The 24,365-nt window shown below is 52.1% G+C and overlaps 1 protein-coding gene across 9 annotated transcripts in view; it reads left to right on the top strand.

Annotated features, from left to right (window-relative positions):
* Positions 1–543: 543 nt before the first annotated feature.
* LOC123738875 (centrosomal protein of 192 kDa) overlaps positions 544–24,365 on the top strand; it is a 57,117-nt gene continuing 33,295 nt past the window's right edge. For 3 of the 9 annotated variants that reach the window (XM_082972743.1, XM_082972750.1, XM_082972751.1), the window contains exons 1-9: positions 544–633; positions 1,463–1,684; positions 1,872–1,997; positions 2,669–2,823; positions 7,102–7,163; positions 10,345–10,486; positions 10,690–10,805; positions 12,431–12,517; positions 24,086–24,238. In XM_082972743.1, the coding sequence (XP_082828869.1) occupies positions 1,518–1,684; positions 1,872–1,997; positions 2,669–2,823; positions 7,102–7,163; positions 10,345–10,486; positions 10,690–10,805; positions 12,431–12,517; positions 24,086–24,238 (1,008 nt within the window). In that variant the 5' untranslated portion in view covers positions 544–633; positions 1,463–1,517. Of the gene's footprint in view, positions 634–805; positions 917–1,462; positions 1,685–1,871; positions 1,998–2,668; positions 2,824–7,101; positions 7,164–10,344; positions 10,487–10,689; positions 10,806–12,430; positions 12,518–24,085; positions 24,239–24,365 lie in introns of those variants that run through there. The other 6 variants (XM_082972746.1, XM_082972747.1, XM_082972744.1 and 3 more) reach the window with 6 other exon arrangements.

Genomic DNA, 24,365 nt, shown 5'->3' on the forward strand with positions numbered 1-24,365 from the left:
ACTTTACATTCTACCACTGGGTTTCTCTCATGAAACTATCTGTCGTTCTCATACTGTACACAAATCACAGCGAGTATCTCTGAAGTCTATAGAAAGATGTCAGTCAGTCAGATATGGCGTGTTGTATTTACTGTGCAGCTGTCAGCTAGCCAAGTGATGGTTGCAGCTGCTGTGGGGAACATATGATACTCCTGCAAGTTCCCTGACCACTCCTTAGACTTAGGATTTATGATATGATATGGATGCTATTAAATCTGCAACAAGTGCTACACATTTTGAATATATGTATCACATACATTTCATGAGCAAAAAAAATTTAATACAATTTAACTATATATCACAACAATTAGTTGATGAGAAGCACTTCAATCCAATGCTATACTTTCAAAATGTAAGGACCATATCTGGTAAGGACATTGATCTGATATATATATATCTCTACAATTGAACTAATTCAAGTAAAATGACAGGATAAGAATCCAATGGTGATACACCATTTCACATGGTCATAGAGGTTAGTCCAATCAAAACGTCTCTTTCTATCTACGTCCCGCCCATAGTGATGGTTGCTTAGCGCGGGCTTCCGGTGATTGATCCAACCGAATACCGTGTTTCTCCGAGGCTACTGGTCCGGTTTGTTACCACTTCTAACTTTAATAATACTTTATTGTGTGTTTTTTTAAAAAACGTTTCGTTAATTGTTTAGCGTAATAATTACTTAAACGTGTTGCTACTTTAGAAACAGTAACATTACTGTGAGGACTTCATGTCTTGCGGCCCCGTCTCGGTAAATTTATTGCGAGTCGGTTTTCACTCAGGAGACAAACTTCTTCATTTGTTGTGAAATTTGTAGCTCTGTTTACTTTCGGTATTTATTTTTTTGGGGGGGGGGGAAGTACTGGCCTTAAACTATTCAGTAAGTTAGAAAACGGTTTATTTGTGTGCTCATCTACTTTGGTTAAAGTGTTTGTAGCTAGTTAGCTAACTAACTAGCTTTGACAAACTTTCCTCTGTGTCAATACAAGTTTGTTTTGCCAGGCCACAACGACAAACTGACTGGCTGCATTGATGTATCTAGATATCATATCTGTCCCTCTGATATTCACCTGATATCCACCTAATATCTATCTAATATCCCTCTAATATCCCTCTAATATCCCTCTAATATTTAGCTAATATCCCTCTAATATCCCTCTGATACCCACCTAATATCCACCTAATATCCCTCTAGTTGGAACAATGTGTCAGTGTTTTGTTTTAGTTTTGGTTACCTTGTAGCTTTGAGTTTGGACTGGAGTCAACTGACTGGGTACTTTGGCATTGCCGTCATGTGAACATCACGAGGAGGAATCTACATGACACTTTTAACTACAACACACTTTCCACTATGAACTTGAATTATTGCTCGTCTAACTGACATGTTTATCATGAATTGTGCTGAATGTTTTTTTTCTCCACTCAGTTGATGGTCTGCAGTAGAACCTGAGGTAGCTGGGTCCTAACCGTAGCCCAGCATCATGACAGAGAGTTTCAGCAACATCGAGGATGAGGCGTTCCCCAGTTTCCTGTCTACCTCTGTGGGCAGCAGCCGTGCCACCCTGGGAAACGTCACCCTGGCCTCCACCCTGGGGCTGCCCGTAGCTGCCTCCACCGTGGCTAAAATTAGAGCTGGGTCCGACAACAGGTGGGTCAGCAGCACCACTTACCCCCACCACCCGTCACGCAAACATCAATGTTACTGGAACACAAGGCCCTGCAGAACTATATGGGTTTTGGTTCTGGCTCGGTAACCTTCTAATACAGCGTTACCGTTATGTAGCTCTGATCAGTGTTCATAACTATCTGACTACTACTAAAAAAATGAATCTCAGTCCTTTTCTCTCCAGAGTAAATGCCGTCCAGGCGTCATATCTGGAGGACGGTCGGTTCTCTCTGGCTGACTCTCAGTCCAACAACAAGGAACAGGGGAAATTTGCCCTCAGCTTCAAAGATGAGCTGTGAGTATCAAAGAGTTTTTTTTATATTAGCAGCAGTGAAAGTCATGTCATGCAGGGCTCTATGCTGACTTGTTTTCCAAGGAGCACATGTGCTCCGAAGTTGAAAAGCAGATAATGATATTCAGGAACACCGTAAATGCAGGGTTAAGGAGCCCCGTGGGGGGGAAATGCAGGGTTAAGGAGCCCCGTGGGGGGGAAATGCAGGGTTAAGGAGCCCCGTGGGGGGGAAATGCAGGGTTAAGGAGCCCCGTGGGGGGGAAATGCAGGGTTAAGGAGCCCCGTGGGGGGGAAATGCAGGGTTAAGGAGCCCCGTGGGGGGGAAATGCAGGGTTAAGGAGCCCCGTGGGGGGGAAATGCAGGGTTAAGGAGCCCCGTGGGGGGGAAATGCAGGGTTAAGGAGCCCCGTGGGGGGGAAATGCAGGGTTAAGGAGCCCCGTGGGGGGGAAATGCAGGGTTAAGGAGCCCCGTGGGGGGGAAATGCAGGGTTAAGGAGCCCCGTGGGGGGGAAATGCAGGGTTAAGGAGCCCCGTGGGGGGGAAATGCAGGGTGAAGGAGCCCCAGTGCTCCTTCACCCTGCATGCGGTTAGGGATGTGAATATCCCCCATGTTTGCTTCAGTGAACGATGTTGCTCACATGGATCCCCTCTGTCTCTCTCTCTCCATCCTCTCAGAGATGCTGCAGATGACTTCATAGCAGCCCACCGGTTCTCAGACATGCTGGTGAAGGTGAATCTGGACCAGACAGAGCCCAGGACTAGAGCCTCCTCCCTCGGCCCCAACACACAGACTGGACCGCTCCCTGGAAGACACTCTGAACATGGAGATGGTAAACACTGTACCAGTTACCTTGGTTTGTGGTTCCAGTGTGGCTCTGTAGAGCATGGTGGGTCCAACACCAGGGTCCAGTGTGGTTCTGTAGAGCATGGTGCGTCCAACACCAGGGTCCAGTGTGGTTCTGTAGAGCATGGTGCGTCCAACACCAGGGTCCTGGGGTCCAGTGTGGCTCTGTAGAGCATGGTGGGTCCAACACCAGGGTCCAGTGTGGTTCTGTAGAGCATGGTGCGTCCAACACCAGGGTTCTGGGGTCCAGTGTGGTTCTGTAGAGCATGGTGGGTCCAACACCAGGGTCCAGTGTGGTTCTGTAGAGCATGGTGCGTCCAACACCAGGGTCCAGGGGTCCAGTGTGGTTCTGTAGAGCATGGTGGGTCCAACACCAGTCCAACACCAGGGTCCTGGGGTCCAGTGTGGTTCTGTAGAGCATGGTGCGTCCAACACCATGGTCCTGGGGTCCAGTGTGGTTCTGTAGTGCATGGTGCGTCCAACACCAGGGTCCTGGGGTCCAGTGTGGTTCTGTAGAGCATGGTGGGTCCAACACCATGGTCCTGGGGTCCAGTGTGGTTCTGTAGAGCATGGTGAGTCCAACACCAGGGTCCTGGGGTCCAGTGTGGTTCTGTAGAGCATGGTGCGTCCAACACCAGGGTCCTGGGGTCCAGTGTGGTTCTGTAGAGCATGGTGCGTCCAACACCAGGGTCCTGGGGTCCAGTGTGGTTCTGTAGAGCATGGTGCGTCCAACACCAGGGTCCTGAGGTCCAGTGTGGTTCTGTAGAGCATGGTGGGTCCAACACCATGGTCCTGCGGTCCAGTGTGGCTCTGTAGAGCATGGTGGGTCCAACACCAGGGTCCTGGGGTCCAGTGTGGTTCTGTAGAGCATGGTGCGTCCAACACCAGGTTCCTGGGGTCCAGTGTGGCTCTGTAGAGCATGGTGGGTCCAACACCAGGGTCCTGGGGTCCAGTGTGGTTCTGTAGAGCATGGTGCGTCCAACACCAGGGTCCTGAGGTCCAGTGTGGTTCTGTAGAGCATGGTGGGTCCAACACCAGGGTCCTGGGGTCCAGTGTGGTTCTGTAGAGCATGGTGAGTCCAACACCAGGGTCCTGGGGTCCAGTGTGGTTCTGTAGAGCATGGTGGGCCCAACACCAGGGTCCTGGGGTCCAGTGTGGTTCTGTAGAGCATGGTGGGTCCAACACCAGGGTCCTGGGGTCCAGTGTGGTTCTGTAGAGCATGGTGGGTCCAACACCAGGGTCCTGGGGTCCAGTGTGGTTCTGTAGAGCATGGTGGGTCCAACACCAGGGTCCTGGGGTCCAGTGTGGTTCTGTAGAGCATGGTGCGTCCAACACCAGGGTCCTGAGGTCCAGTGTGGTTCTGTAGAGCATGGTGGGTCCAACACCAGGGTCCTGGGGTCCAGTGTGGTTCTGTAGAGCATGGTGGGTCCAACACCAGGGTCCTGGGGTCCAGTGTGGTTCTGTAGAGCATGGTGCGTCCAACACCAGGGTCCTGGGGTCCAGTGTGGCTCTGTAGAGCATGGTGGGTCCAACACCAGGGTCCTGGGGTCCAGTGTGGTTCTGTAGAGCATGGTGCGTCCAACACCAGGGTCCTGGGGTCCAGTGTGGCTCTGTAGAGCATGGTGCGTCCAACACCAGGGTCCTGGGGTCCAGTGTGGTTCTGTAGAGCATGGTGAGTCCAACACCAGGGTCCTGGGGTCCAGTGTGGTTCTGTAGAGCATGGTGGGCCCAACACCAGGGTCCTGGGGTCCAGTGTGGTTCTGTAGAGCATGGTGGGTCCAACACCAGGGTCCTGGGGTCCAGTGTGGTTCTGTAGAGCATGGTGGGTCCAACACCAGGGTCCTGGGGTCCAGTGTGGTTCTGTAGAGCATGGTGGGTCCAACACCAGGGTCCTGGGGTCCAGTGTGGCTCTGTAGAGCATGGTGCGTCCAACACCAGGGTCCTGAGGTCCAGTGTGGTTCTGTAGAGCATGGTGGGTCCAACACCAGGGTCCTGAGGTCCAGTGTGGTTCTGTAGAGCATGGTGGGTCCAACACCAGGGTCCTGGGGTCCAGTGTGGTTCTGTAGAGCATGGTGGGTCCAACACCAGTCCAACACCAGGGTCCTGGGGTCCAGTGTGGTTCTGTAGAGCATGGTGCGTCCAACACCAGGGTCCTGGGGTCCAGTGTGGTTCTGTAGAGCATGGTGGGTCCAACACCAGGGTCCTGGGGTCCAGTGTGGTTCTGTAGAGCATGGTGGGCCCAACACCAGGGTCCTGGGTTCCATTCCACCCATAAGTCAAATGGTTTCCATGCGTCACAAAGAGGCTTTGGATAAAAGCATCTGCAAAATGGCATTTAGTAGTAGTAATATTATTAGTAGTAATATTATTAGTAGTATTTATTATTAGTAGTATTTATTATTAGTAGTATTTATTATTAGTAGTATTTATTAGTAGTAGTATTTATTAGTAGTAGTAATATTATTATTCACTAGTTGATAGATCAGTGATGTCCATCAGGCTGGTCTCCTGTCCTTCACTAGTTGATAGATCAGTGATGTCCATCAGGCTGGTCTCCTGTCCTTCACTAGTTGATAGATCAGTGATGTCCATCAGGCTGGTTCTCCTGTCCTTCACTAGTTGATAGATCAGTGATGTCCATCAGGCTGGTCTCCTGTCCTTCACTAGTTGATAGATCAGTGATGTCCATCAGGCTGGTCTCCTGTCCTTCACTAGTTGATAGATCAGTGATGTCCATCAGGCTGGGCTCCTGTCCTTCACTAGTTGATAGATCAGTGATGTCCATCAGGCTGGGCTCCTGTCCTTCACTAGTTGATAGATCAGGCTGGGCTCCTGTCCTTCACTAGTTGATAGATCAGTGATGTCCATCAGGCTGGGCTCCTGTCCTTCACTAGTTGATAGATCAGTGATGTCCATCAGGCTGGTCTCCTGTCCTTCACTAGTTGATAGATCAGGCTGGTTCTCCTGTCCTTCACTAGTTGATAGATCAGTGATGTCCATCAGGCTGGTTCTCCTGTCCTTCACTAGTTGATAGATCAGGCTGGTCTCCTGTCCTTCACTAGTTGATAGATCAGTGATGTCCATCAGGCTGGTCTCCTGTCCTTCACTAGTTGATAGATCAGTGATGTCCATCAGGCTGGTCTCCTGTCCTTCACTAGTTGATAGATCAGTGATGTCCATCAGGCTGGTTCTCCTGTCCTTCACTAGTTGATAGATCAGTGATGTCCATCAGGCTGGTGTGCTGTCCTTCACTAGTTGATAGATCAGGCTGGTCTCCTGTCCTTCACTAGTTGATAGATCAGTGATGTCCATCAGGCTGGTTCTCCTGTCCTTCACTAGTTGATAGATCAGTGATGTCCATCAGGCTGGTCTCCTGTCCTTCACTAGTTGATAGATCAGGCTGGGCTCCTGTCCTTCACTAGTTGATAGATCAGTGATGTCCATCAGGCTGGTTCTCCTGTCCTTCACTAGTTGATAGATCAGTGATGTCCATCAGGCTGGTTCTCCTGTCCTTCACTAGTTGATAGGTCAGGCTGGTTCTCCTGTCCTTCACTAGTTGATAGATCAGTGATGTCCATCAGGCTGGGCTCCTGTCCTTCACTAGTTGATAGATCAGTGATGTCCATCAGGCTGGTTCTCCTGTCCTTCACTAGTTGATAGATCAGGCTGGTCTCCTGTCCTTCACTAGTTGATAGATCAGTGATGTCCATCAGGCTGGTCTCCTGTCCTTCACTAGTTGATAGATCAGTGATGTCCATCAGGCTGGTCTCCTGTCCTTCACTAGTTGATAGATCAGTGATGTCCATCAGGCTGGTTCTCCTGTCCTTCACTAGTTGATAGATCAGTGATGTCCATCAGGCTGGTGTGCTGTCCTTCACTAGTTGATAGATCAGGCTGGTCTCCTGTCCTTCACTAGTTGATAGATCAGTGATGTCCATCAGGCTGGTTCTCCTGTCCTTCACTAGTTGATAGATCAGTGATGTCCATCAGGCTGGTCTCCTGTCCTTCACTAGTTGATAGATCAGGCTGGGCTCCTGTCCTTCACTAGTTGATAGATCAGTGATGTCCATCAGGCTGGTTCTCCTGTCCTTCACTAGTTGATAGATCAGTGATGTCCATCAGGCTGGTTCTCCTGTCCTTCACTAGTTGATAGATCAGGCTGGGCTCCTGTCCTTCACTAGGTGATAGATCAGTGATGTCCATCAGGCTGGTGTGCTGTGTTAGCTAACAAACCAACTAACTGAGTTTCTCGTCTCCCTGTCAGATCTCTCTACGGGGCGGCTGGCCTTCACCAACCTGGTTAATATGGACTTTATGGATCTAAAGGTATCACACACTCTCAATGTCGTCTCATTAGCTTCTAGAGTGGTCTCCTTTCCCCCGTCCAGTATGGGTGGTAGCCTCCCCCCTGTCCTTTAGGGTCCAGTATGGGTGGTAGCCTCCCCCCTGTCCTTTAGGGTCCAGTATGGGTGGTAGCCTCCCCCCTGTCCTTTAGGGTCCAGTATGGGTGGTAGCCTCCCCCCTGTCCTTTAGGGTCCAGTATGGGTGGTAGCCTCCCCCCTGTCCTTTAGGGTCCAGTATGGGTGGTAGCCTCCCCCTGTCCTTTAGGGTCCAGTATGGGTGGTTGCCTCCCCCTGTCCTTTAGGGTCCAGTATGGGTGGTAGCCTCCCCCCTGTCCTTTAGGGTCCAGTATGGGTGGTAGCCTCCCCCCTGTCCTTTAGGGTCCAGTATGGGTGGTAGCCTCCCCCCTGTCCTTTAGGGTCCAGTATGGGTGGTAGCCTCCCCCCTGTCCTTTAGGGTCCAGTATGGGTGGTAGCCTCCCCCCTGTCCTTTAGGGTCCAGTATGGGTGGTAGCCTCCCCCTGTCCTTTAGGGTCCAGTATGGGTGGTAGCCTCCCCCCTGTCCTTTAGGGTCCAGTATGGGTGGTAGCCTCCCCCCTGTCCTTTAGGGTCCAGTATGGGTGGTAGCCTCCCCCCTGTCCTTTAGGGTCCAGTATGGGTGGTAGCCTCCCCCCTGTCCTTTAGGGTCCAGTATGGGTGGTAGCCTCCCCCTGTCCTTTAGGGTCCAGTATGGGTGGTAGCCTCCCCCCTGTCCTTTAGGGTCCAGTATGGGTGGTAGCCTCCCCCCTGTCCTTTAGGGTCCAGTATGGGTGGTAGCCTCCCCCCTGTCCTTTAGGGTCCAGTATGGGTGGTAGCCTCCCCCCTGTCCTTTAGGGTCCAGTATGGGTGGTAGCCTCCCCCTGTCCTTTAGGGTCCAGTATGGGTGGTAGCCTCCCCCCTGTCCTTTAGGGTCCAGTATGGGTGGTAGCCTCCCCCCTGTCCTTTAGGGTCCAGTATGGGTGGTAGCCTCCCCCTGTCCTTTAGGGTCCAGTATGGGTGGTAGCCTCCCCCCTGTCCTTTAGGGTCCAGTATGGGTGGTAGCCTCCCCCCTGTCCTTTAGGGTCCAGTATGGGTGGTAGCCTCCCCCCTGTCCTTTAGGGTCCAGTATGGGTGGTAGCCTCCCCCCTGTCCTTTAGGGTCCAGTATGGGTGGTAGCCTCCCCCCTGTCCTTTAGGGTCCAGTATGGGTGGTAGCCTCCCCCCTGTCCTTTAGGGTCCAGTATGGGTGGTAGCTCCCCCCTGTCCTTTAGGGTCCAGTATGGGTGGTAGCCTCCCCCTGTCCTTTAGGGTCCAGTATGGGTGGTAGCCTCCCCCCTGTCCTTTAGGGTCCAGTATGGGTGGTAGCCTCCCCCCTGTCCTTTAGGGTCCAGTATGGGTGGTAGCCTCCCCCCTGTCCTTTAGGGTCCAGTATGGGTGGTAGCCTCCCCCTGTCCTTTAGGGTCCAGTATGGGTGGTAGCCTCCCCCCTGTCCTTTAGGGTCCAGTATGGGTGGTAGCCTCCCCCCTGTCCTTTAGGGTCCAGTATGGGTGGTAGCCTCCCCCCTGTCCTTTAGGGTCCAGTATGGGTGGTAGCCTGTCCTTTAGGGTCCAGTATGGGTGGTAGCCTCCCCCCTGTCCTTTAGGGTCCAGTATGGGTGGTAGCCTCCCCCCTGTCCTTTAGGGTCCAGTATGGGTGGTAGCCTCCCCCCTGTCCTTTAGGGTCCAGTATGGGTGGTAGCCTCCCCCCTGTCCTTTAGGGTCCAGTATGGGTGGTAGCCTCCCCCCTGTCCTTTAGGGTCCAGTATGGGTGGTAGCCTCCCCCCTGTCCTTTAGGGTCCAGTATGGGTGGTAGCCTCCCCCTGTCCTTTAGGGTCCAGTATGGGTGGTAGCCTCCCCCTGTCCTTTAGGGTCCAGTATGGGTGGTAGCCTCCCCCCTGTCCTTTAGGGTCCAGTATGGGTGGTAGCCTCCCCCTGTCCTTTAGGGTCCAGTATGGGTGGTAGCCTCCCCCTGTCCTTTAGGGTCCAGTATGGGGGGTAGCCTCCCCCCTGTCCTTTAGGGTCCAGTATGGGTGGTAGCCTCCCCCCTGTCCTTTAGGGTCCAGTATGGGTGGTAGCCCCCCCCTGTCCTTTAGGGTCCAGTATGGGTGGTAGCCTCCCCCTGTCCTTTAGGGTCCAGTATGGGTGGTAGCCTCCCCCTGTCCTTTAGGGTCCAGTATGGGTGGTAGCCTCCCCCCTGTCCTTTAGGGTCCAGTATGGGTGGTAGCCTCCCCCCTGTCCTTTAGGGTCCAGTATGGGTGGTAGCCTCCCCCTGTCCTTTAGGGTCCAGTATGGGTGGTAGCCTCCCCCTGTCCTTTAGGGTCCAGTATGGGTGGTAGCCTCCCCCCTGTCCTTTAGGGTCCAGTATGGGTGGTAGCCTCTCCCCTGTCCTTTAGGGTCCAGTATGGGTGGTAGCCTCCCCCTGTCCTTTAGGGTCCAGTATGGGTGGTAGCCTCCCCCCTGTCCTTTAGGGTCCAGTATGGGTGATAGCCTCCCCCCTGTCCTTTAGGGTCCAGTATGGGTGGTAGCCTCCCCCCTGTCCTTTAGGGTCCAGTATGGGTGGTAGCCTCCCCCCTGTCCTTTAGGGTCCAGTATGGGTGGTAGCCTCCCCCCTGTCCTTTAGGGTCCAGTATGGGTGGTAGCCTCCCCCCTGTCCTTTAGGGTCCAGTATGGGTGGTAGCCTCCCCCCTGTCCTTTAGGGTCCAGTATGGGTGGTAGCCTCCCCCCTGTCCTTTAGGGTCCAGTATGGGTGGTAGCCTCTCCCCTGTCCTTTAGGGTCCAGTATGGGTGGTAGCCTCCCCCCTGTCCTTTAGGGTCCAGTATGGGTGGTAGCCTCCCCCTGTCCTTTAGGGTCCAGTATGGGTGGTAGCCTCCCCCTGTCCTTTAGGGTCCAGTATGGGTGGTAGCCTCCCCCCTGTCCTTTAGGGTCCAGTATGGGTGGTAGCCTCCCCCTGTCCTTTAGGGTCCAGTATGGGTGGTAGCCTCCCCCCTGTCCTTTAGGGTCCAGTATGGGTGGTAGCCTCCCCCTGTCCTTTAGGGTCCAGTATGGGTGGTAGCCTCCCCCTGTCCTTTAGGGTCCAGTATGGGTGGTTGTAATTCTGTCTCTGTGATCCAGGTCCGATTCCCCCCCGGCACCGTAGACGATCAGACTCTGGCCAGTGACGGCGCAGACAGCGACCGCTTCAGTGGGAGTGTCGCCAGCTTCCTGGCCAATGAGAAGCTCATGTCTGTGGACAGCATGAACAGTGATGTCACAGGTGAGGCTGTGAGACTTTCTGAACTATATATATATAGCTGGTGGTGGTTATAAGCTGTGTATTGTGTCTGAACTCCTCTCCTCTCTGCTGGTGGTTATAAGCTGTGTATTGTGGTGATGGTGGTTATAAGCTGTGTATTGTGTCTGAACTCCTCTCCTCTCTTGCTGGTTATAAGCTGTGTATTGTGTCTGTTTGATCCCCAGATGACGACGTCGACGTGAACGACCTGCAGGATGAAGAACTGGACCTGTACTTAAACCAGCTGGTTGGCCCTGCCATGCAGAGAGGACGGGTGGAGGGCCAGGAGATACCTGTTGCTGTAAGATGACCTCTCCTCCTGCTTTCTCCTCTCTCTCTCCCCTGCTTTCTCCCCGTCTCCCCTCTCTCTCTCCCCGTCTCCCCTCTCTCTCTCCCCTGCTTTCTCCCCGTCTCCTCTCTCTCCTCTCTCTCTCCCCTGCTTTCTCCCCGTCTCCTCTCTCTCTCTCTCCTGCTGTCTTCCCCTCTCCCCTCTCTCTCTCCTCTGCTTTCTCCCCATCTCCTCTCTCTCTCTCCCCTGCTTTCTCCCCGTCTCCTCTCCTCTCTCTCTCTCCCCGTCTCCCCATCTCCTCTCCTCTCTCTCTCTCCCCGTCTCCCCATCTCCTCTCCTCTCTCTCTCTCCCCTGCTTTCTCCCCATCTCCTCTCCCCTCTCTCTCTCCCCTGCTTTCTCCCCGTCTCCTCTCTCTCTCTCTCTCTCTCTCTCTCTCCCCGTCTCCCCATCTCCTCTCCCCTCTCTCTCTCCCCTGCTTTCTCCCCGTCTCCTCTCTCTCTCTCCTCTGCTTTCTCCCCCTCTCCTCTCTCTCTCTCCCCTGCTTTCTCCCCCTCTCCTCTCCCCTCTCTCTCCCCATCTCCTCTCCTCTCTCCCTCTCCCCTGCTTTCTCCCCATCTCCTCTCCTCTCTCTCTCTCTCTCTCCCCGTCTCCCCATCTCCTCTCTCTCTCTCTCCCCTGCTGTCTCCCCGTCTCCTCTCCCCTCTCTCTCTCCCCTGCTTTCTCCCCGTCTCTCCTCTCTCTCTCTCTCTCTCCCCTGCTTTCTCCCCGTCTCCTCTCTCTCTCTCCCCTGCTGTCTCCCCCTCTCCCCTCTCTCTCTCCCCTGCTTTCTCCCCGTCTCCTCTCTCTCTCTCCCCTGCTGTCTCCCCCTCTCCCCTCTCTCTCTCCCCTGCTTTCTCCCCGTCTCCCCTCTCCCTCTCCCCTGCTGTCTTCCCCGTCTCCTCTCTCTCTCTCCCCTGCTGTCTTCCCCGTCTCCTCTCTCTCTCTCCCCTGCTTTCTCCCCGTCTCCTCTCTCTCTCTCCCCTGCTGTCTTCCCCGTCTCCTCTCTCTCTCTCCCCTGCTTTCTCCCCGTCTCCTCTCCCCTCTCTCTCTCCCCTGCTTTCTCCCCGTCTCTCCTCTCTCTCTCTCTCTCTCTCTCTCCCCTGCTTTCTCCCCGTCTCCTCTCTCTCTCCCCTGCTGTCTCCCCCTCTCCCCTCTCTCTCTCCCCTGCTTTCTCCCCGTCTCCTCTCTCTCTCTCCCCTGCTGTCTTCCCCTCTCCCCTCTCTCTCTCCCCTGCTGTCTCCCCGTCTCCTCTCTCTCTCCTCTGCTGTCTTCCCCTCTCTCTCTCCCCTGCTGTCTCCCCGTCTCCTCTCCCCTCTCTCTCTCTCTCCCCTGCTTTCTCCCCGTCTCCTCTCTCTCTCCTCTGCTTTCTCCTCTCTCTCTCCTCTGCTTTCTCCTCTCTCTCTCCTCTGCTTTCTCCTCTCTCTCTCCTCTGCTGTCTTCCCCTCTCAACACATGTCATTGTTATATCTGTCTGTTTGTGCTTCTACACCTGCATTGCTTGCTGTAGAGCACTTTGAGATATCAGCTGATGTAAGAAGGGCTTTATAAATGATTTGATTTGTTTCTTCGTTCATAATAATATTGTATTGATTTTCAGGACCAGCCAACCAACCAAGACTATTCATCTCAGCCCAGTTCCACAGAACCACAGAACCGATACCAGTTCCTGGATGACTATGATCAGGTGGATACCGCTCCTCCATGACTCTATTACTATGATCAGGTGGATACCGCTCCTCCATGACTCTATGATCAGGTGGATACCGCTCCTCCATGACTCTATGATCAGGTGGATACCGCTCCTCCATGACTCTATTACTATGATCAGGTGGATACCGCTCCTCCATGACTCTATGATCAGGTGGATACCGCTCCTCCATGACTCTATGACTATGATCAGGTGGATACCGCTCCTCCATGACTCTATTACTATGATCAGGTGGATACCGCTCCTCCATGACTCTATTACTATGATCAGGTGGATACCGCTCCTCCATGACTCTATGATCAGGTGGATACCGCTCCTCCATGACTCTATGATCAGGTGGATACCGCTCCTCCATGACTCTATGATCAGGTGGATACCGCTCCTCCATGACTCTATGATCAGGTGGATACCGCTCCTCCATGACTCTATGATCAGGTGGATACCGCTCCTCCATGACTCTATGATCAGGTGGATACCGCTCCTCCATGACTCTATGATCAGGTGGATACCGCTCCTCCATGACTCTATGATCAGGTGGATACCGCTCCTCCATGACTCTATGATCAGGTGGATACCGCTCCTCCATGACTCTATGATCAGGTGGATACCGCTCCTCCATGACTCTATGATCAGGTGGATACCGCTCCTCCATGACTCTATGATCAGGTGGATACCGCTCCTCCATGACTCTATGATCAGGTGGATACCGCTCCTCCATGACTCTATGATCAGGTGGATACCGCTCCTCCATGACTCTGTGATCAGGTGGATACCGCTCCTCCATGACTCTGTGATCAGGTGGATACCGCTCCTCCATGACTCTGTGATCAGGTGGATACCGCTCCTCCATGACTCTATGATCAGGTGGATACCGCTCCTCCATGACTCTATGATCAGGTGGATACCGCTCCTCCATTACTCTGTGATCAGGTGGATACCGCTCCTCCATGACTCTATGATCAGGTGGATACCGCTCCTCCATGACTCTATGATCAGGTGGATACCGCTCCTCCATGACTCTATGATCAGGTGGATACCGCTCCTCCATGACTCTATGATCAGGTGGATACCGCTCCTCCATGACTCTATGATCAGGTGGATACCGCTCCTCCATGACTCTATGATCAGGTGGATACCGCTCCTCCATGACTCTATGATCAGGTGGATACCGCTCCTCCATGACTCTATGATCAGGTGGATACCGCTCCTCCATGACTCTATGATCAGGTGGATACCGCTCCTCCATGACTCTATGATCAGGTGGATACCGCTCCTCCATGACTCTATGATCAGGTGGATACCGCTCCTCCATGACTCTATGATCAGGTGGATACCGCTCCTCCATGACTCTATGATCAGGTGGATACCGCTCCTCCATGACTCTATGATCAGGTGGATACCGCTCCTCCATGACTCTATGATCAGGTGGATACCGCTCCTCCATGACTCTATGATCAGGTGGATACCGCTCCTCCATGACTCTATGATCAGGTGGATACCGCTCCTCCATGACTCTATGATCAGGTGGATACCGCTCCTCCATGACTCTATGATCAGGTGGATACCGCTCCTCCATGACTCTATGATCAGGTGGATACCGCTCCTCCATGACTCTGTGATCAGGTGGATACCGCTCCTCCATGACTCTGTGATCAGGTGGATACCGCTCCTCCATGACTCTATGATCAGGTGGATACCGCTCCTCCATGACTCTATGATCAGGTGGATACCGCTCCTCCATGACTCTGTGATCAGGTGGATACCGCTCCTCCATTACTCTGTGATCAGGTGGATACCGCTCCTCCATTACTCTATGATCAGGTGGATACCGCTCCTCCATGACTCTATGATCAGGTGGATACCGCTCCTCCATGACTCTATGATCAGGTGGATACCGCTCCTCCATGACTCTATGATCAGGTGGATACCGCTCCTCCATGACTCTATGATCAGGTGGATACCGCTCCTCCATGACTCTATGATCAGGTGGATACCGCTCCTCCATGACTCTATTACTATGATCAGGTGGATACCGCTCCTCCATGACTCTATGATCAGGTGGATACCGCTCCTCCATGACTCTATGATCAGGTGGATACCGCTCCTCCATGACTCTATGATCAGGTGGATACCGCTCCTCCATGACTCTATGATCAGGTGGATACCGCTCCTCCATGACTCTATGATCAGGTGGATACCGCTCCTCCATGACTCTATTACTATGATCAGGTGGATACCGCTCCTCCATGACTCTATGATCAGGTGGATACCGCTCCTCCATGACTCTATGATCAGGTGGATACCGCTCCTCCATGACTCTATTACTATGATCAGGTGGATACCGCTCCTCCATGACTCTATTACTATGATCAGGTGGATACCGCTCCTCCATGACTCTATGATCAGGTGGATACCGCTCCTCCATGACTCTATGATCAGGTGGATACCGCTCCTCCATGACTCTATTACTATGATCAGGTGGATACCGCTCCTCCATGACTCTATGATCAGGTGGATACCGCTCCTCCATGACTCTATGATCAGGTGGATACCGCTCCTCCATGACTCTATTACTATGATCAGGTGGATACCGCTCCTCCATGACTCTATGATCAGGTGGATACCGCTCCTCCATGACTCTATGATCAGGTGGATACCGCTCCTCCATGACTCTATTACTATGATCAGGTGGATACCGCTCCTCCATGACTCTGTGATCAGGTGGATACCGCTCCTCCATGACTCTGTGATCAGGTGGATACCGCTCCTCCATGACTCTGTGATCAGGTGGATACCGCTCCTCCATGACTCTATGATCAGGTGGATACCGCTCCTCCATGACTCTGTGATCAGGTGGATACCGCTCCTCCATGACTCTATGATCAGGTGGATACCGCTCCTCCACGACTCTGATCAGGTGGATACCGCTCCTCCACGACTCTGTGATCAGGTGGATACCGCTCCTCCACGACTCTATGATCAGGTGGATACCGCTCCTCCATGACTCTATTACTATGAACAGGTGGATACCGCTCCTCCATGACTCTATGATCAGGTGGATACCGCTCCTCCATGACTCTATGATCAGGTGGATACCGCTCCTCCATGACTCTATGATCAGGTGGATACCGCTCCTCCATGACTCTATGATCAGGTGGATACCGCTCCTCCATGACTCTATGATCAGGTGGATACCGCTCCTCCACGACTCTATGATCAGGTGGATACCGCTCCTCCACGACTCTATGATCAGGTGGATAGCGCTCCTCCATGACTCTATGATCAGGTGGATACCGCTCCTCCATGACTCTATGATCAGGTGGATACCGCTCCTCCATGACTCTATGATCAGGTGGATACCGCTCCTCCACGACTCTATGATCAGGTGGATACCGCTCCTCCACGACTCTATGATCAGGTGGATACCGCTCCTCCATGACTCTATGATCAGGTGGATACCGCTCCTCCATGACTCTATGATCAGGTGGATACCGCTCCTCCATGACTCTATTACTATGATCAGGTGGATACCGCTCCTCCATGACTCTATGATCAGGTGGATACCGCTCCTCCATGACTCTATGATCAGGTGGATACCGCTCCTCCATGACTCTATGATCAGGTGGATACCGCTCCTCCATGACTCTATGATCAGGTGGATACCGCTCCTCCATGACTCTATTACTATGATCAGGTGGATACCGCTCCTCCATGACTCTATGATCAGGTGGATACCGCTCCTCCATGACTCTATGATCAGGTGGATACCGCTCCTCCATGACTCTATGATCAGGTGGATACCGCTCCTCCATGACTCTATTATTATGATCAGGTGGATACCGCTCCTCCATGACTCTATGATCAGGTGGATACCGCTCCTCCACGACTCTATGATCAGGTGGAGACCGCTCCTCCATGACTCTATTACTATGATCAGGTGGATACCGCTCCTCCACGACTCTATGATCAGGTGGATACCGCTCCTCCACGACTCTATGATCAGGTGGATACCGCTCCTCCATGACTCTATGATCAGGTGGATACCGCTCCTCCACGACTCTATGATCAGGTGGATACCGCTCCTCCATGACTCTATGATCAGGTGGATACCGCTCCTCCATGACTCTATGATCAGGTGGATACCGCTCCTCCATGACTGTATGATCAGGTGGATACCGCTCCTCCATGACTGTATGATCAGGTGGATACCGCTCCTCCATGACTCTATGATCAGGTGGATACCGCTCCTCCATGACTCTATGATCAGGTGGATACCGCTCCTCCACGACTCTATGATCAGGTGGATACCGCTCCTCCACGACTCTATGATCAGGTGGATACCGCTCCTCCACGACTCTATGATCAGGTGGATACCGCTCCTCCACGACTCTATGATCAGGTGGATACCGCTCCTCCATGACTCTATGATCAGGTGGATACCGCTCCTCCATGACTCTATGATCAGGTGGATACCGCTCCTCCATGACTCTATGATCAGGTGGATACCGCTCCTCCATGACTGTATGATCAGGTGGATACCGCTCCTCCATGACTGTATGATCAGGTGGATACCGCTCCTCCATGACTCTATGATCAGGTGGATACCGCTCCTCCATGACTCTATGATCAGGTGGATACCGCTCCTCCACGACTCTATGATCAGGTGGATACCGCTCCTCCACGACTCTATGATCAGGTGGATACCGCTCCTCCACGACTCTATGATCAGGTGGATACCGCTCCTCCACGACTCTATGATCAGGTGGATACCGCTCCTCCATGACTCTATGATCAGGTGGATACCGCTCCTCCATGACTCTATGATCAGGTGGATACCGCTCCTCCATGACTCTATGATCAGGTGGATACCGCTCCTCCACGACTCTATGATCAGGTGGATACCGCTCCTCCACGACTCTATGATCAGGTGGATACCGCTCCTCCATGACTGTATGATCAGGTGGATACCGCTCCTCCATGACTCTATGATCAGGTGGATACCGCTCCTCCATGACTCTATGATCAGGTGGATACCGCTCCTCCATGACTCTATTACTATGATCAGGTGGATACCGCTCCTCCATGACTCTATGATCAGGTGGATACCGCTCCTCCATGACTCTATGATCAGGTGGATACCGCTCCTCCATGACTCTATGATCAGATGGATACTGCTCCTCCATGACTCTATTACTATGATCAGGTGGATACCGCTCCTCCATGACTCTATTACTATGATCAGGTGGATACCGCTCCTCCATGACTCTATGATCAGGTGGATACCGCTCCTCCATGACTCTATGATCAGGTGGATACCGCTCCTCCACGACTCTATGATCAGGTGGATACCGCTCCTCCACGACTCTATGATCAGGTGGATACCGCTCCTCCATGACTCTATGATCAGGTGGATACCGCTCCTCCACGACTCTATGATCAGGTGGATACCGCTCCTCCATGACTCTATGATCAGGTGGATACCGCTCCTCCATGACTCTATGATCAGGTGGATACCGCTCCTCCATGACTCTATGATCAGGTGGATACCGCTCCTCCATGACTCTATGATCAGGTGGATACCGCTCCTCCATGACTCTATGATCAGGTGGATACCGCTCCTCCATGACTCTATTACTTTCCGGACGGGCAGCCAGTGTTGACTAGGTGGGCTGTGATTGGCAGCCGAGCAGCCAGTGTTGACTAGGTGGGCTGTGATTGGCAGCTGAGCAGCCAGTGTTGACTCTGTGGGCTGTGATTGGCAGCCGAGCAGCCAGTGTTGACTCGGTGGGCTGTGATTGGCAGCCGAGCAGCCAGTGTTGACTAGGTGGGCTGTGATTGGCAGCCAGTGTTGACTAGGTGGGCTGTGATTGGCAGCCAGTGTTGACTAGGTGGGCTGTGATTGGCAGCCAGTGTTGACTAGGTGGGCTGTGATTGGCAGCCAGTGTTGACTAGGTGGGCTGTGATTGGCAGCCAGTGTTGACTAGGTGGGCTGTGATTGGCAGCCAGTGTTGACTAGGTGGGCTGTGATTGGCAGCCAGTGTTGACTCGGTGGGCTGTGATTGGCAGCTGAGCAGCCAGTGTTGACTCGGTGGGCTGTGATTGGCAGCTGAGCAGCCAGTGTTGACTCGGTGGGCTGTGATTGGCAGCCAGTGTTGACTATTCAGTCAGTTGGAAACCTTTTTATAACCTAAAGTCCATCTCCTGTATCTCGTTCATCAATCGTGAGGTTAAATGTTCACGGTGTCACATCTGGACCAGTAAACCAAAGGATTGTCTAGGTTTCTTTTCCTAGGACGTCGGTGTAACCGATGTGAAATGGCTAGTTAGTTAGCGGTGGTGCGCGGCTAGTAGCGTTTCAATCGGGTGACGTCACTCGCTCTGAGACCTTGAAGTAGTTGTCCCCCTTTGCCCTGCAAAGGGCCGCGGCATTTTGTGGCGCGATGGGTAACGATGCTTCGTGGGGGTGGCAGTTGTTGATGTGTGCAGAGGGTCCCTGGTTCGAGCCCAGGTTGGGGCGATGAGAGGGACAGAAGCTATACTGGTACATCGGGGCTTGTCAGACAAGACCAAAGTCGCTCACTTTAGCGTCAGTGTAGCTTCCCTGAATCGCATCGCTGACAGAGCTGTTCATCTGGGTTTTTTTGTTGTACGATTTATCTGCAGATCAATGATAACATTTAGATGGTGAATCATCACTGCACGAACAACAGGAAGTGGAGAGCCTTATTCTGGTCCATATATGATCATTAGAGCCCTCACGGAACAACAGGAAGTGGAGAGCCTTATTCTGGTCCATATATGATCATTAGGGCCCTCACGGGACAACAGGAAGTGGAGAGCCTTATTCTGGTCCATATATGATCATTAGAGCCCTCACGGGACAACAGGAAGTGGTGAGCCTTATTCTGGTCCATATTTGATCATTAGAGCCCTCACGGAACAACAGGAAGTGGAGAGCCTTATTCTGGTCCATATATGATCATTAGAGCCCTCACGGAACAACAGGAAGTGGAGAGCCTTATTCTGGTCCATATATGATTAGAGCCCTCACGGAACAACAGGAAGTGGATAGCCTTATTCTGGTCCATATATGATCATTAGAGCCCTCACGGAACAACAGGAAGTGGAGAGCCTTATTCTGGTCCATATATGATCATTAGAGCCCTCACGGAACAACAGGAAGTGGAGAGCCTTATTCTGGTCCATATATGATCATTAGAGCCCTCACGGAACAACAGGAAGTGGAGAGCCTTATTCTGGTCCATATATGATCATTAGAGCCCTCACGGAACAACAGGAAGTGGAGAGCCTTATTCTGGTCCATATATGATCATTAGAGCCCTCACGGAACAACAGGAAGTGGAGAGCCTTATTCTGGTCCATATATGATCATTAGAGCCCTCACGGAACAACAGGAAGTGGAGAGCCTTATTCTGGTCCATATATGATCATTAGAGCCCTCACGGAACAACAGGAAGTGGAGAGCCTTATTCTGGTCCATATATGATCATTAGAGCCCTCACGGAACAACAGGAAGTGGAGAGCCTTATTCTGGTCCATATATGATCATTAGAGCCCTCACGGAATCCAGGCATTAAAACAAAATTCAACAATGAGTTGAACTTAGTACATAATTAACTAAATGTATTAATTAGCCCGACTATCGTTTTTGATTGATTAGGATCCTGTATTTGCCCGACAAAGACACTAGCTGGTCTTACAGAGGTCCAACATAACGACAGACGTGACAGACAAAAGACTTTACAATTTACATATGTTAAAAACATTAACATGTAGCGTGTGCTCATCCATCAGTTACATGTCAGTAGATACAGTGGGGCAAAAAAGTATTTAGTCAGCCACCAATTGTGCAAGTTCTCCCACTTAAAAAGATGAGAGGCCTGTCATTTTCATCACAGGTACATGTCAACTATGACAGACAAAATGAGAAGAAAAAAAATCCAGAAAATCACATTGTAGGATTTTTTTATGAATTTATTTGCAAATTATGGTGGAAAATAAGTATTTGGTCACCTACAAACAAGCAAGATTTCTGGCTCTCACAGACCTGTAACTTCTTCTTTAAGAGGCTCCTCTGTCCTCCACTCGTTACCTGTATTAATGGCACCTGTTTGAACTTGTTATCAGTATAAAAGACACCTGTCCACAACCTCAAACAGTCACACTCCAAACTCCACTATGGCCAAGACCAAAGAGCTGTCAAAGAACACCAGAAACAAAATTGTAGACCTGCACCAGGCTGGGAAGACTGAATCTGCAATAGGTAAGCAGCTTGGTTTGAAGAAATCAACTGTGGGAGCAATTATTAGGAAATGGAAGACATACAAGACCACTGATAATCTCCCTCGATCTGGGGCTCCACGCAAGATCTCACCCCGTGGGGTCAAAATGATCACAAGAACGGTGAGCAAAAATCCCAGAAGCACACGGGGGGGACCTAGTGAATGACCTGCAGAGAGCTGGGACCAAAGTAACAAAGCCTACCATCAGTAACACACTACGCCGCCAGGGACTCAAATCCTGCAGTGCCAGACGTGTCCCCATGCTTAAGCCAGTACATGTCCAGGCCCGTCTGAAGTTTGCTAGAGAGCATTTGGATGATCCAGAAGAGGATTGGGAGAATGTCATATGGTCAGATGAAACCAAAATATAACTTTATGGTAAAAACTCGTCGTGTTTCGTGGACAAAGAATGCTGAGTTGCATCCAAAGAACACCATACCTACTGTGAAGCATGGGGGTGGAAACATCATGCTTTAGGGCTGTTTTTCTGCACAGGGACCAGGACGACTGAAAGGAAAGAATGAATGGGGCCATGTATCGTGAGATTTTGAGTGAAAACCTCCTTCCATCAGCAAAGGCATTGAAGATGAAACGTGGCTGGGTCTTTCAGCATGACAATGATCCCAAACACACCACCCGGGCAACGAAGGAGTGGCTTCGCAAGAAGCATTTCAAGGTCCTGGAGTGGCCTAGCCAGTCTCCAGATCTCAACCCCATAGAAAATCTTTGGAGGGAGTTGAAAGTCCGTGTTGCCCAGCGACAGCCCCAAAACATCACTGCTCTAGAGGAGATCTGCATGGAGGAATGGGCCAAAATACCAGCAACAGTGTGTGAAAACCTTGTGAAGACTTACAGAAAACGTTTGACCTGTGTCATTGCCAACAAAGGGTGTATAACAAAGTATTGAGAAACTTTTTTGTTATTGACCAAATACTTATTTTCCACCATAATTTGCAAATAAATTCATAAAAAATCCTACAATGTGATTTTCTGGATTTCTTTTCTAATTTTGTCTGTCATAGTTGACGTGTACCTATGATGAAAATTACAGGCCTCTCTCATCGTTTTAAGTGGGAGAACTTGCACAATTGGTGACTGACTAAAAACTTTTTTGCCCCACTGTACACAACCAGTATGTCACGTGGAGGAGAGGTGTTGTCCCGTGAGGTGTTGCTTTATCTGTTTTTTGAAACCAGGTTCGCTGTTCACTTGCGCTATATAAGATGGGAGATCCATGCACTCATGGCTCTGTATAAAACTGTATGTTTCCTTGAATTTGTTCTGGTCCTGGGGACTGTGAAAAGACCCCTGGTGGCATGTCTGGTGGGGGTATGTGTGTTTGTCAGAGCTGTGTGTAAGTTTTACTATGCCAACAATTTGGAATTTCCCAACACATTAATGTTTATTATAAAAACAAGAAGTGACTGTCACTTTGCTCAAGTCTTAGCCAAGATTACCAGTTTATTACTGTCCACCCATTCCAAAACAGATTGCAGCTCTTTGTTAAGGGTTTCAGTGACTATATTAGCTGGGGTTGCTGACGCATATATATGGTTGAATCATCAGCGTGCTTTGTTTAATGCCAGTGGCAGGTCATTGGTAAAAAGAGTAGAGGTCCTAGAGAGCTGCCCTGTGGTACACCACACTGTTTGAAATTAGAGAAGCTTCCATTAAAGAAAACCCCCTGAGTTCTATTAGATTGCCATATTGTGGATTCAGAGCTGAGGTTGAAAAGCCATAACACAGGTTTCCCCCCACCGATAGGTTATGGTCAATATCAAAGAAGATTTGATTAAATATTAAAGTTTTTTAATGTTCTTAGTCCTGGTCATATATCCAAAACGACTGACAATACACTGAATTCATGTTCAGTAATTTAAATTGTAAAGTAATGTCTTTCTACACAATACCACAAATGTTTCCAATCTGGGAGGTAAACTCGATAAAGTATTGAATAATTTAGTGTGTATTTCGGATCAAATCAAGGCAGTAGAATGTACCAGATTCCACAAATTTCAACCACCTCTGGCTCGGTTGGGCCTGGTTGGCTACGACTCTGGCTCGGTTGGGCCTGGTTGGCTACGACTCTGGCTCGGCGGGGGCCTGGTTGGCTACGACTCTGGCTCGGGGGGAGGGCCTGGTTGGCTACGACTCTGGCTCGGGGGGAGGGCCTGGTTGGCTACGACTCTGGCTCGGGGGGAGGGCCTGGTTGGCTACGACTGGCTCGGCGGGGGCCTGGTTGGCTACGACTCTGGCTCGCCGGGGCCTGGTTGGCTACGACTCTGGCTCGCCGGGGCCTGGTTGGCTACGACTCTGGCTCGGCGGGGGCCTGGTTGGCTACGACTCTGGCTCGGGGGGAGGGCCTGGTTGGCTACGACTCTGGCTCGGGGGGAGGGCCTGGTTGGCTACGACTCTGGCTCGGGGGGAGGGCCTGGTTGGCTACGACTCTGGCTCGGGGGGAGGGCCTGGTTGGCTACGACTCTGGCTCGGCCGGGGCCTGGTTGGCTACGACTCTGGCTCCCCGGGGCCTGGTTGGCTACGACTCTGGCTCGCCGGGGGCCTGGTTGGCTACGACTCTGGCTCGGGGGGAGGGCCTGGTTGGCTACGACTCTGGCTAGGCGGGCGGGGCCTGGTTGGCTACGACTCTGGCTCGGCGGGCGGGGCCTGGTTGGCTACGACTCTGGCTCGGCGGGCGGGGCCTGGTTGGCTACGACTCTGGCTCGGCGGGCGGGGCCTGGTTGGCTACGACTCTGGCTCGGGGGGAGGGCCTGGTTGGCTACGACTCTGGCTCGGGGGGAGGGCCTGGTTGGCTACGACTCTGGCTCGCCGGGGCCTGGTTGGCTACGACTCTGGCTCGGCGGGGGCCTGGTTGGCTACGACTCTGGCTCGGCGGGGGCCTGGTTGGCTACGACTCTGGCTCGGCGGGGCCTGGTTGGCTACGACTGTGGCTCGGGGGGAGGGCCTGGTTGGCTACGACTCTGGCTCGGCGGGGCCTGGTTGGCTACGACTCTGGCTCGGCGGGGGCCTGGTTGGCTATTCCTATGTACTAGCGGAAAACACTGGTATATTGAAACCTTTTTTTATGAAGACTAAGAGCAGCTCAGTCATACACTTGTCAGCCAATGGATCTTGTTCACAACTAGTATCCTTTATTCATCTTCCTGTACAAACTAAACAGTATATATTAGTGTTCTATTTCAGCCTGGTTTCACTAAGATTGGATTGTTTGTCCTGTCATGAGTGTTTCCAGATGCCTGACGTGCGGCTTGCTGCTACAGGGATGGACTCGTGTCCTGGTAGTGACGAGGAGGACACTGAGGACGAACTGGAGACGGCTAGGAGACACACTTCTACCAGACACAGACTGCTGCTGTCCAGCACCTCCCGACAGCTGGTATGATCACGTCTCTGTCCCCCCGTCTGTCTGTCTCTCCATCTCACTGCTTCAGCTGGTATGATCACGTCTCTGTCCCCCCGTCTGTCTGTCTCTCCATCTCACTGCTTCAGCTGGTATGATCACG

This window comes from Salmo salar, unplaced genomic scaffold (genome assembly GCF_965601325.2).
Source record: "Salmo salar unplaced genomic scaffold, fSalSal1 ptg001228l, whole genome shotgun sequence".
NCBI lineage: Eukaryota > Metazoa > Chordata > Actinopteri > Salmoniformes > Salmonidae > Salmo > Salmo salar.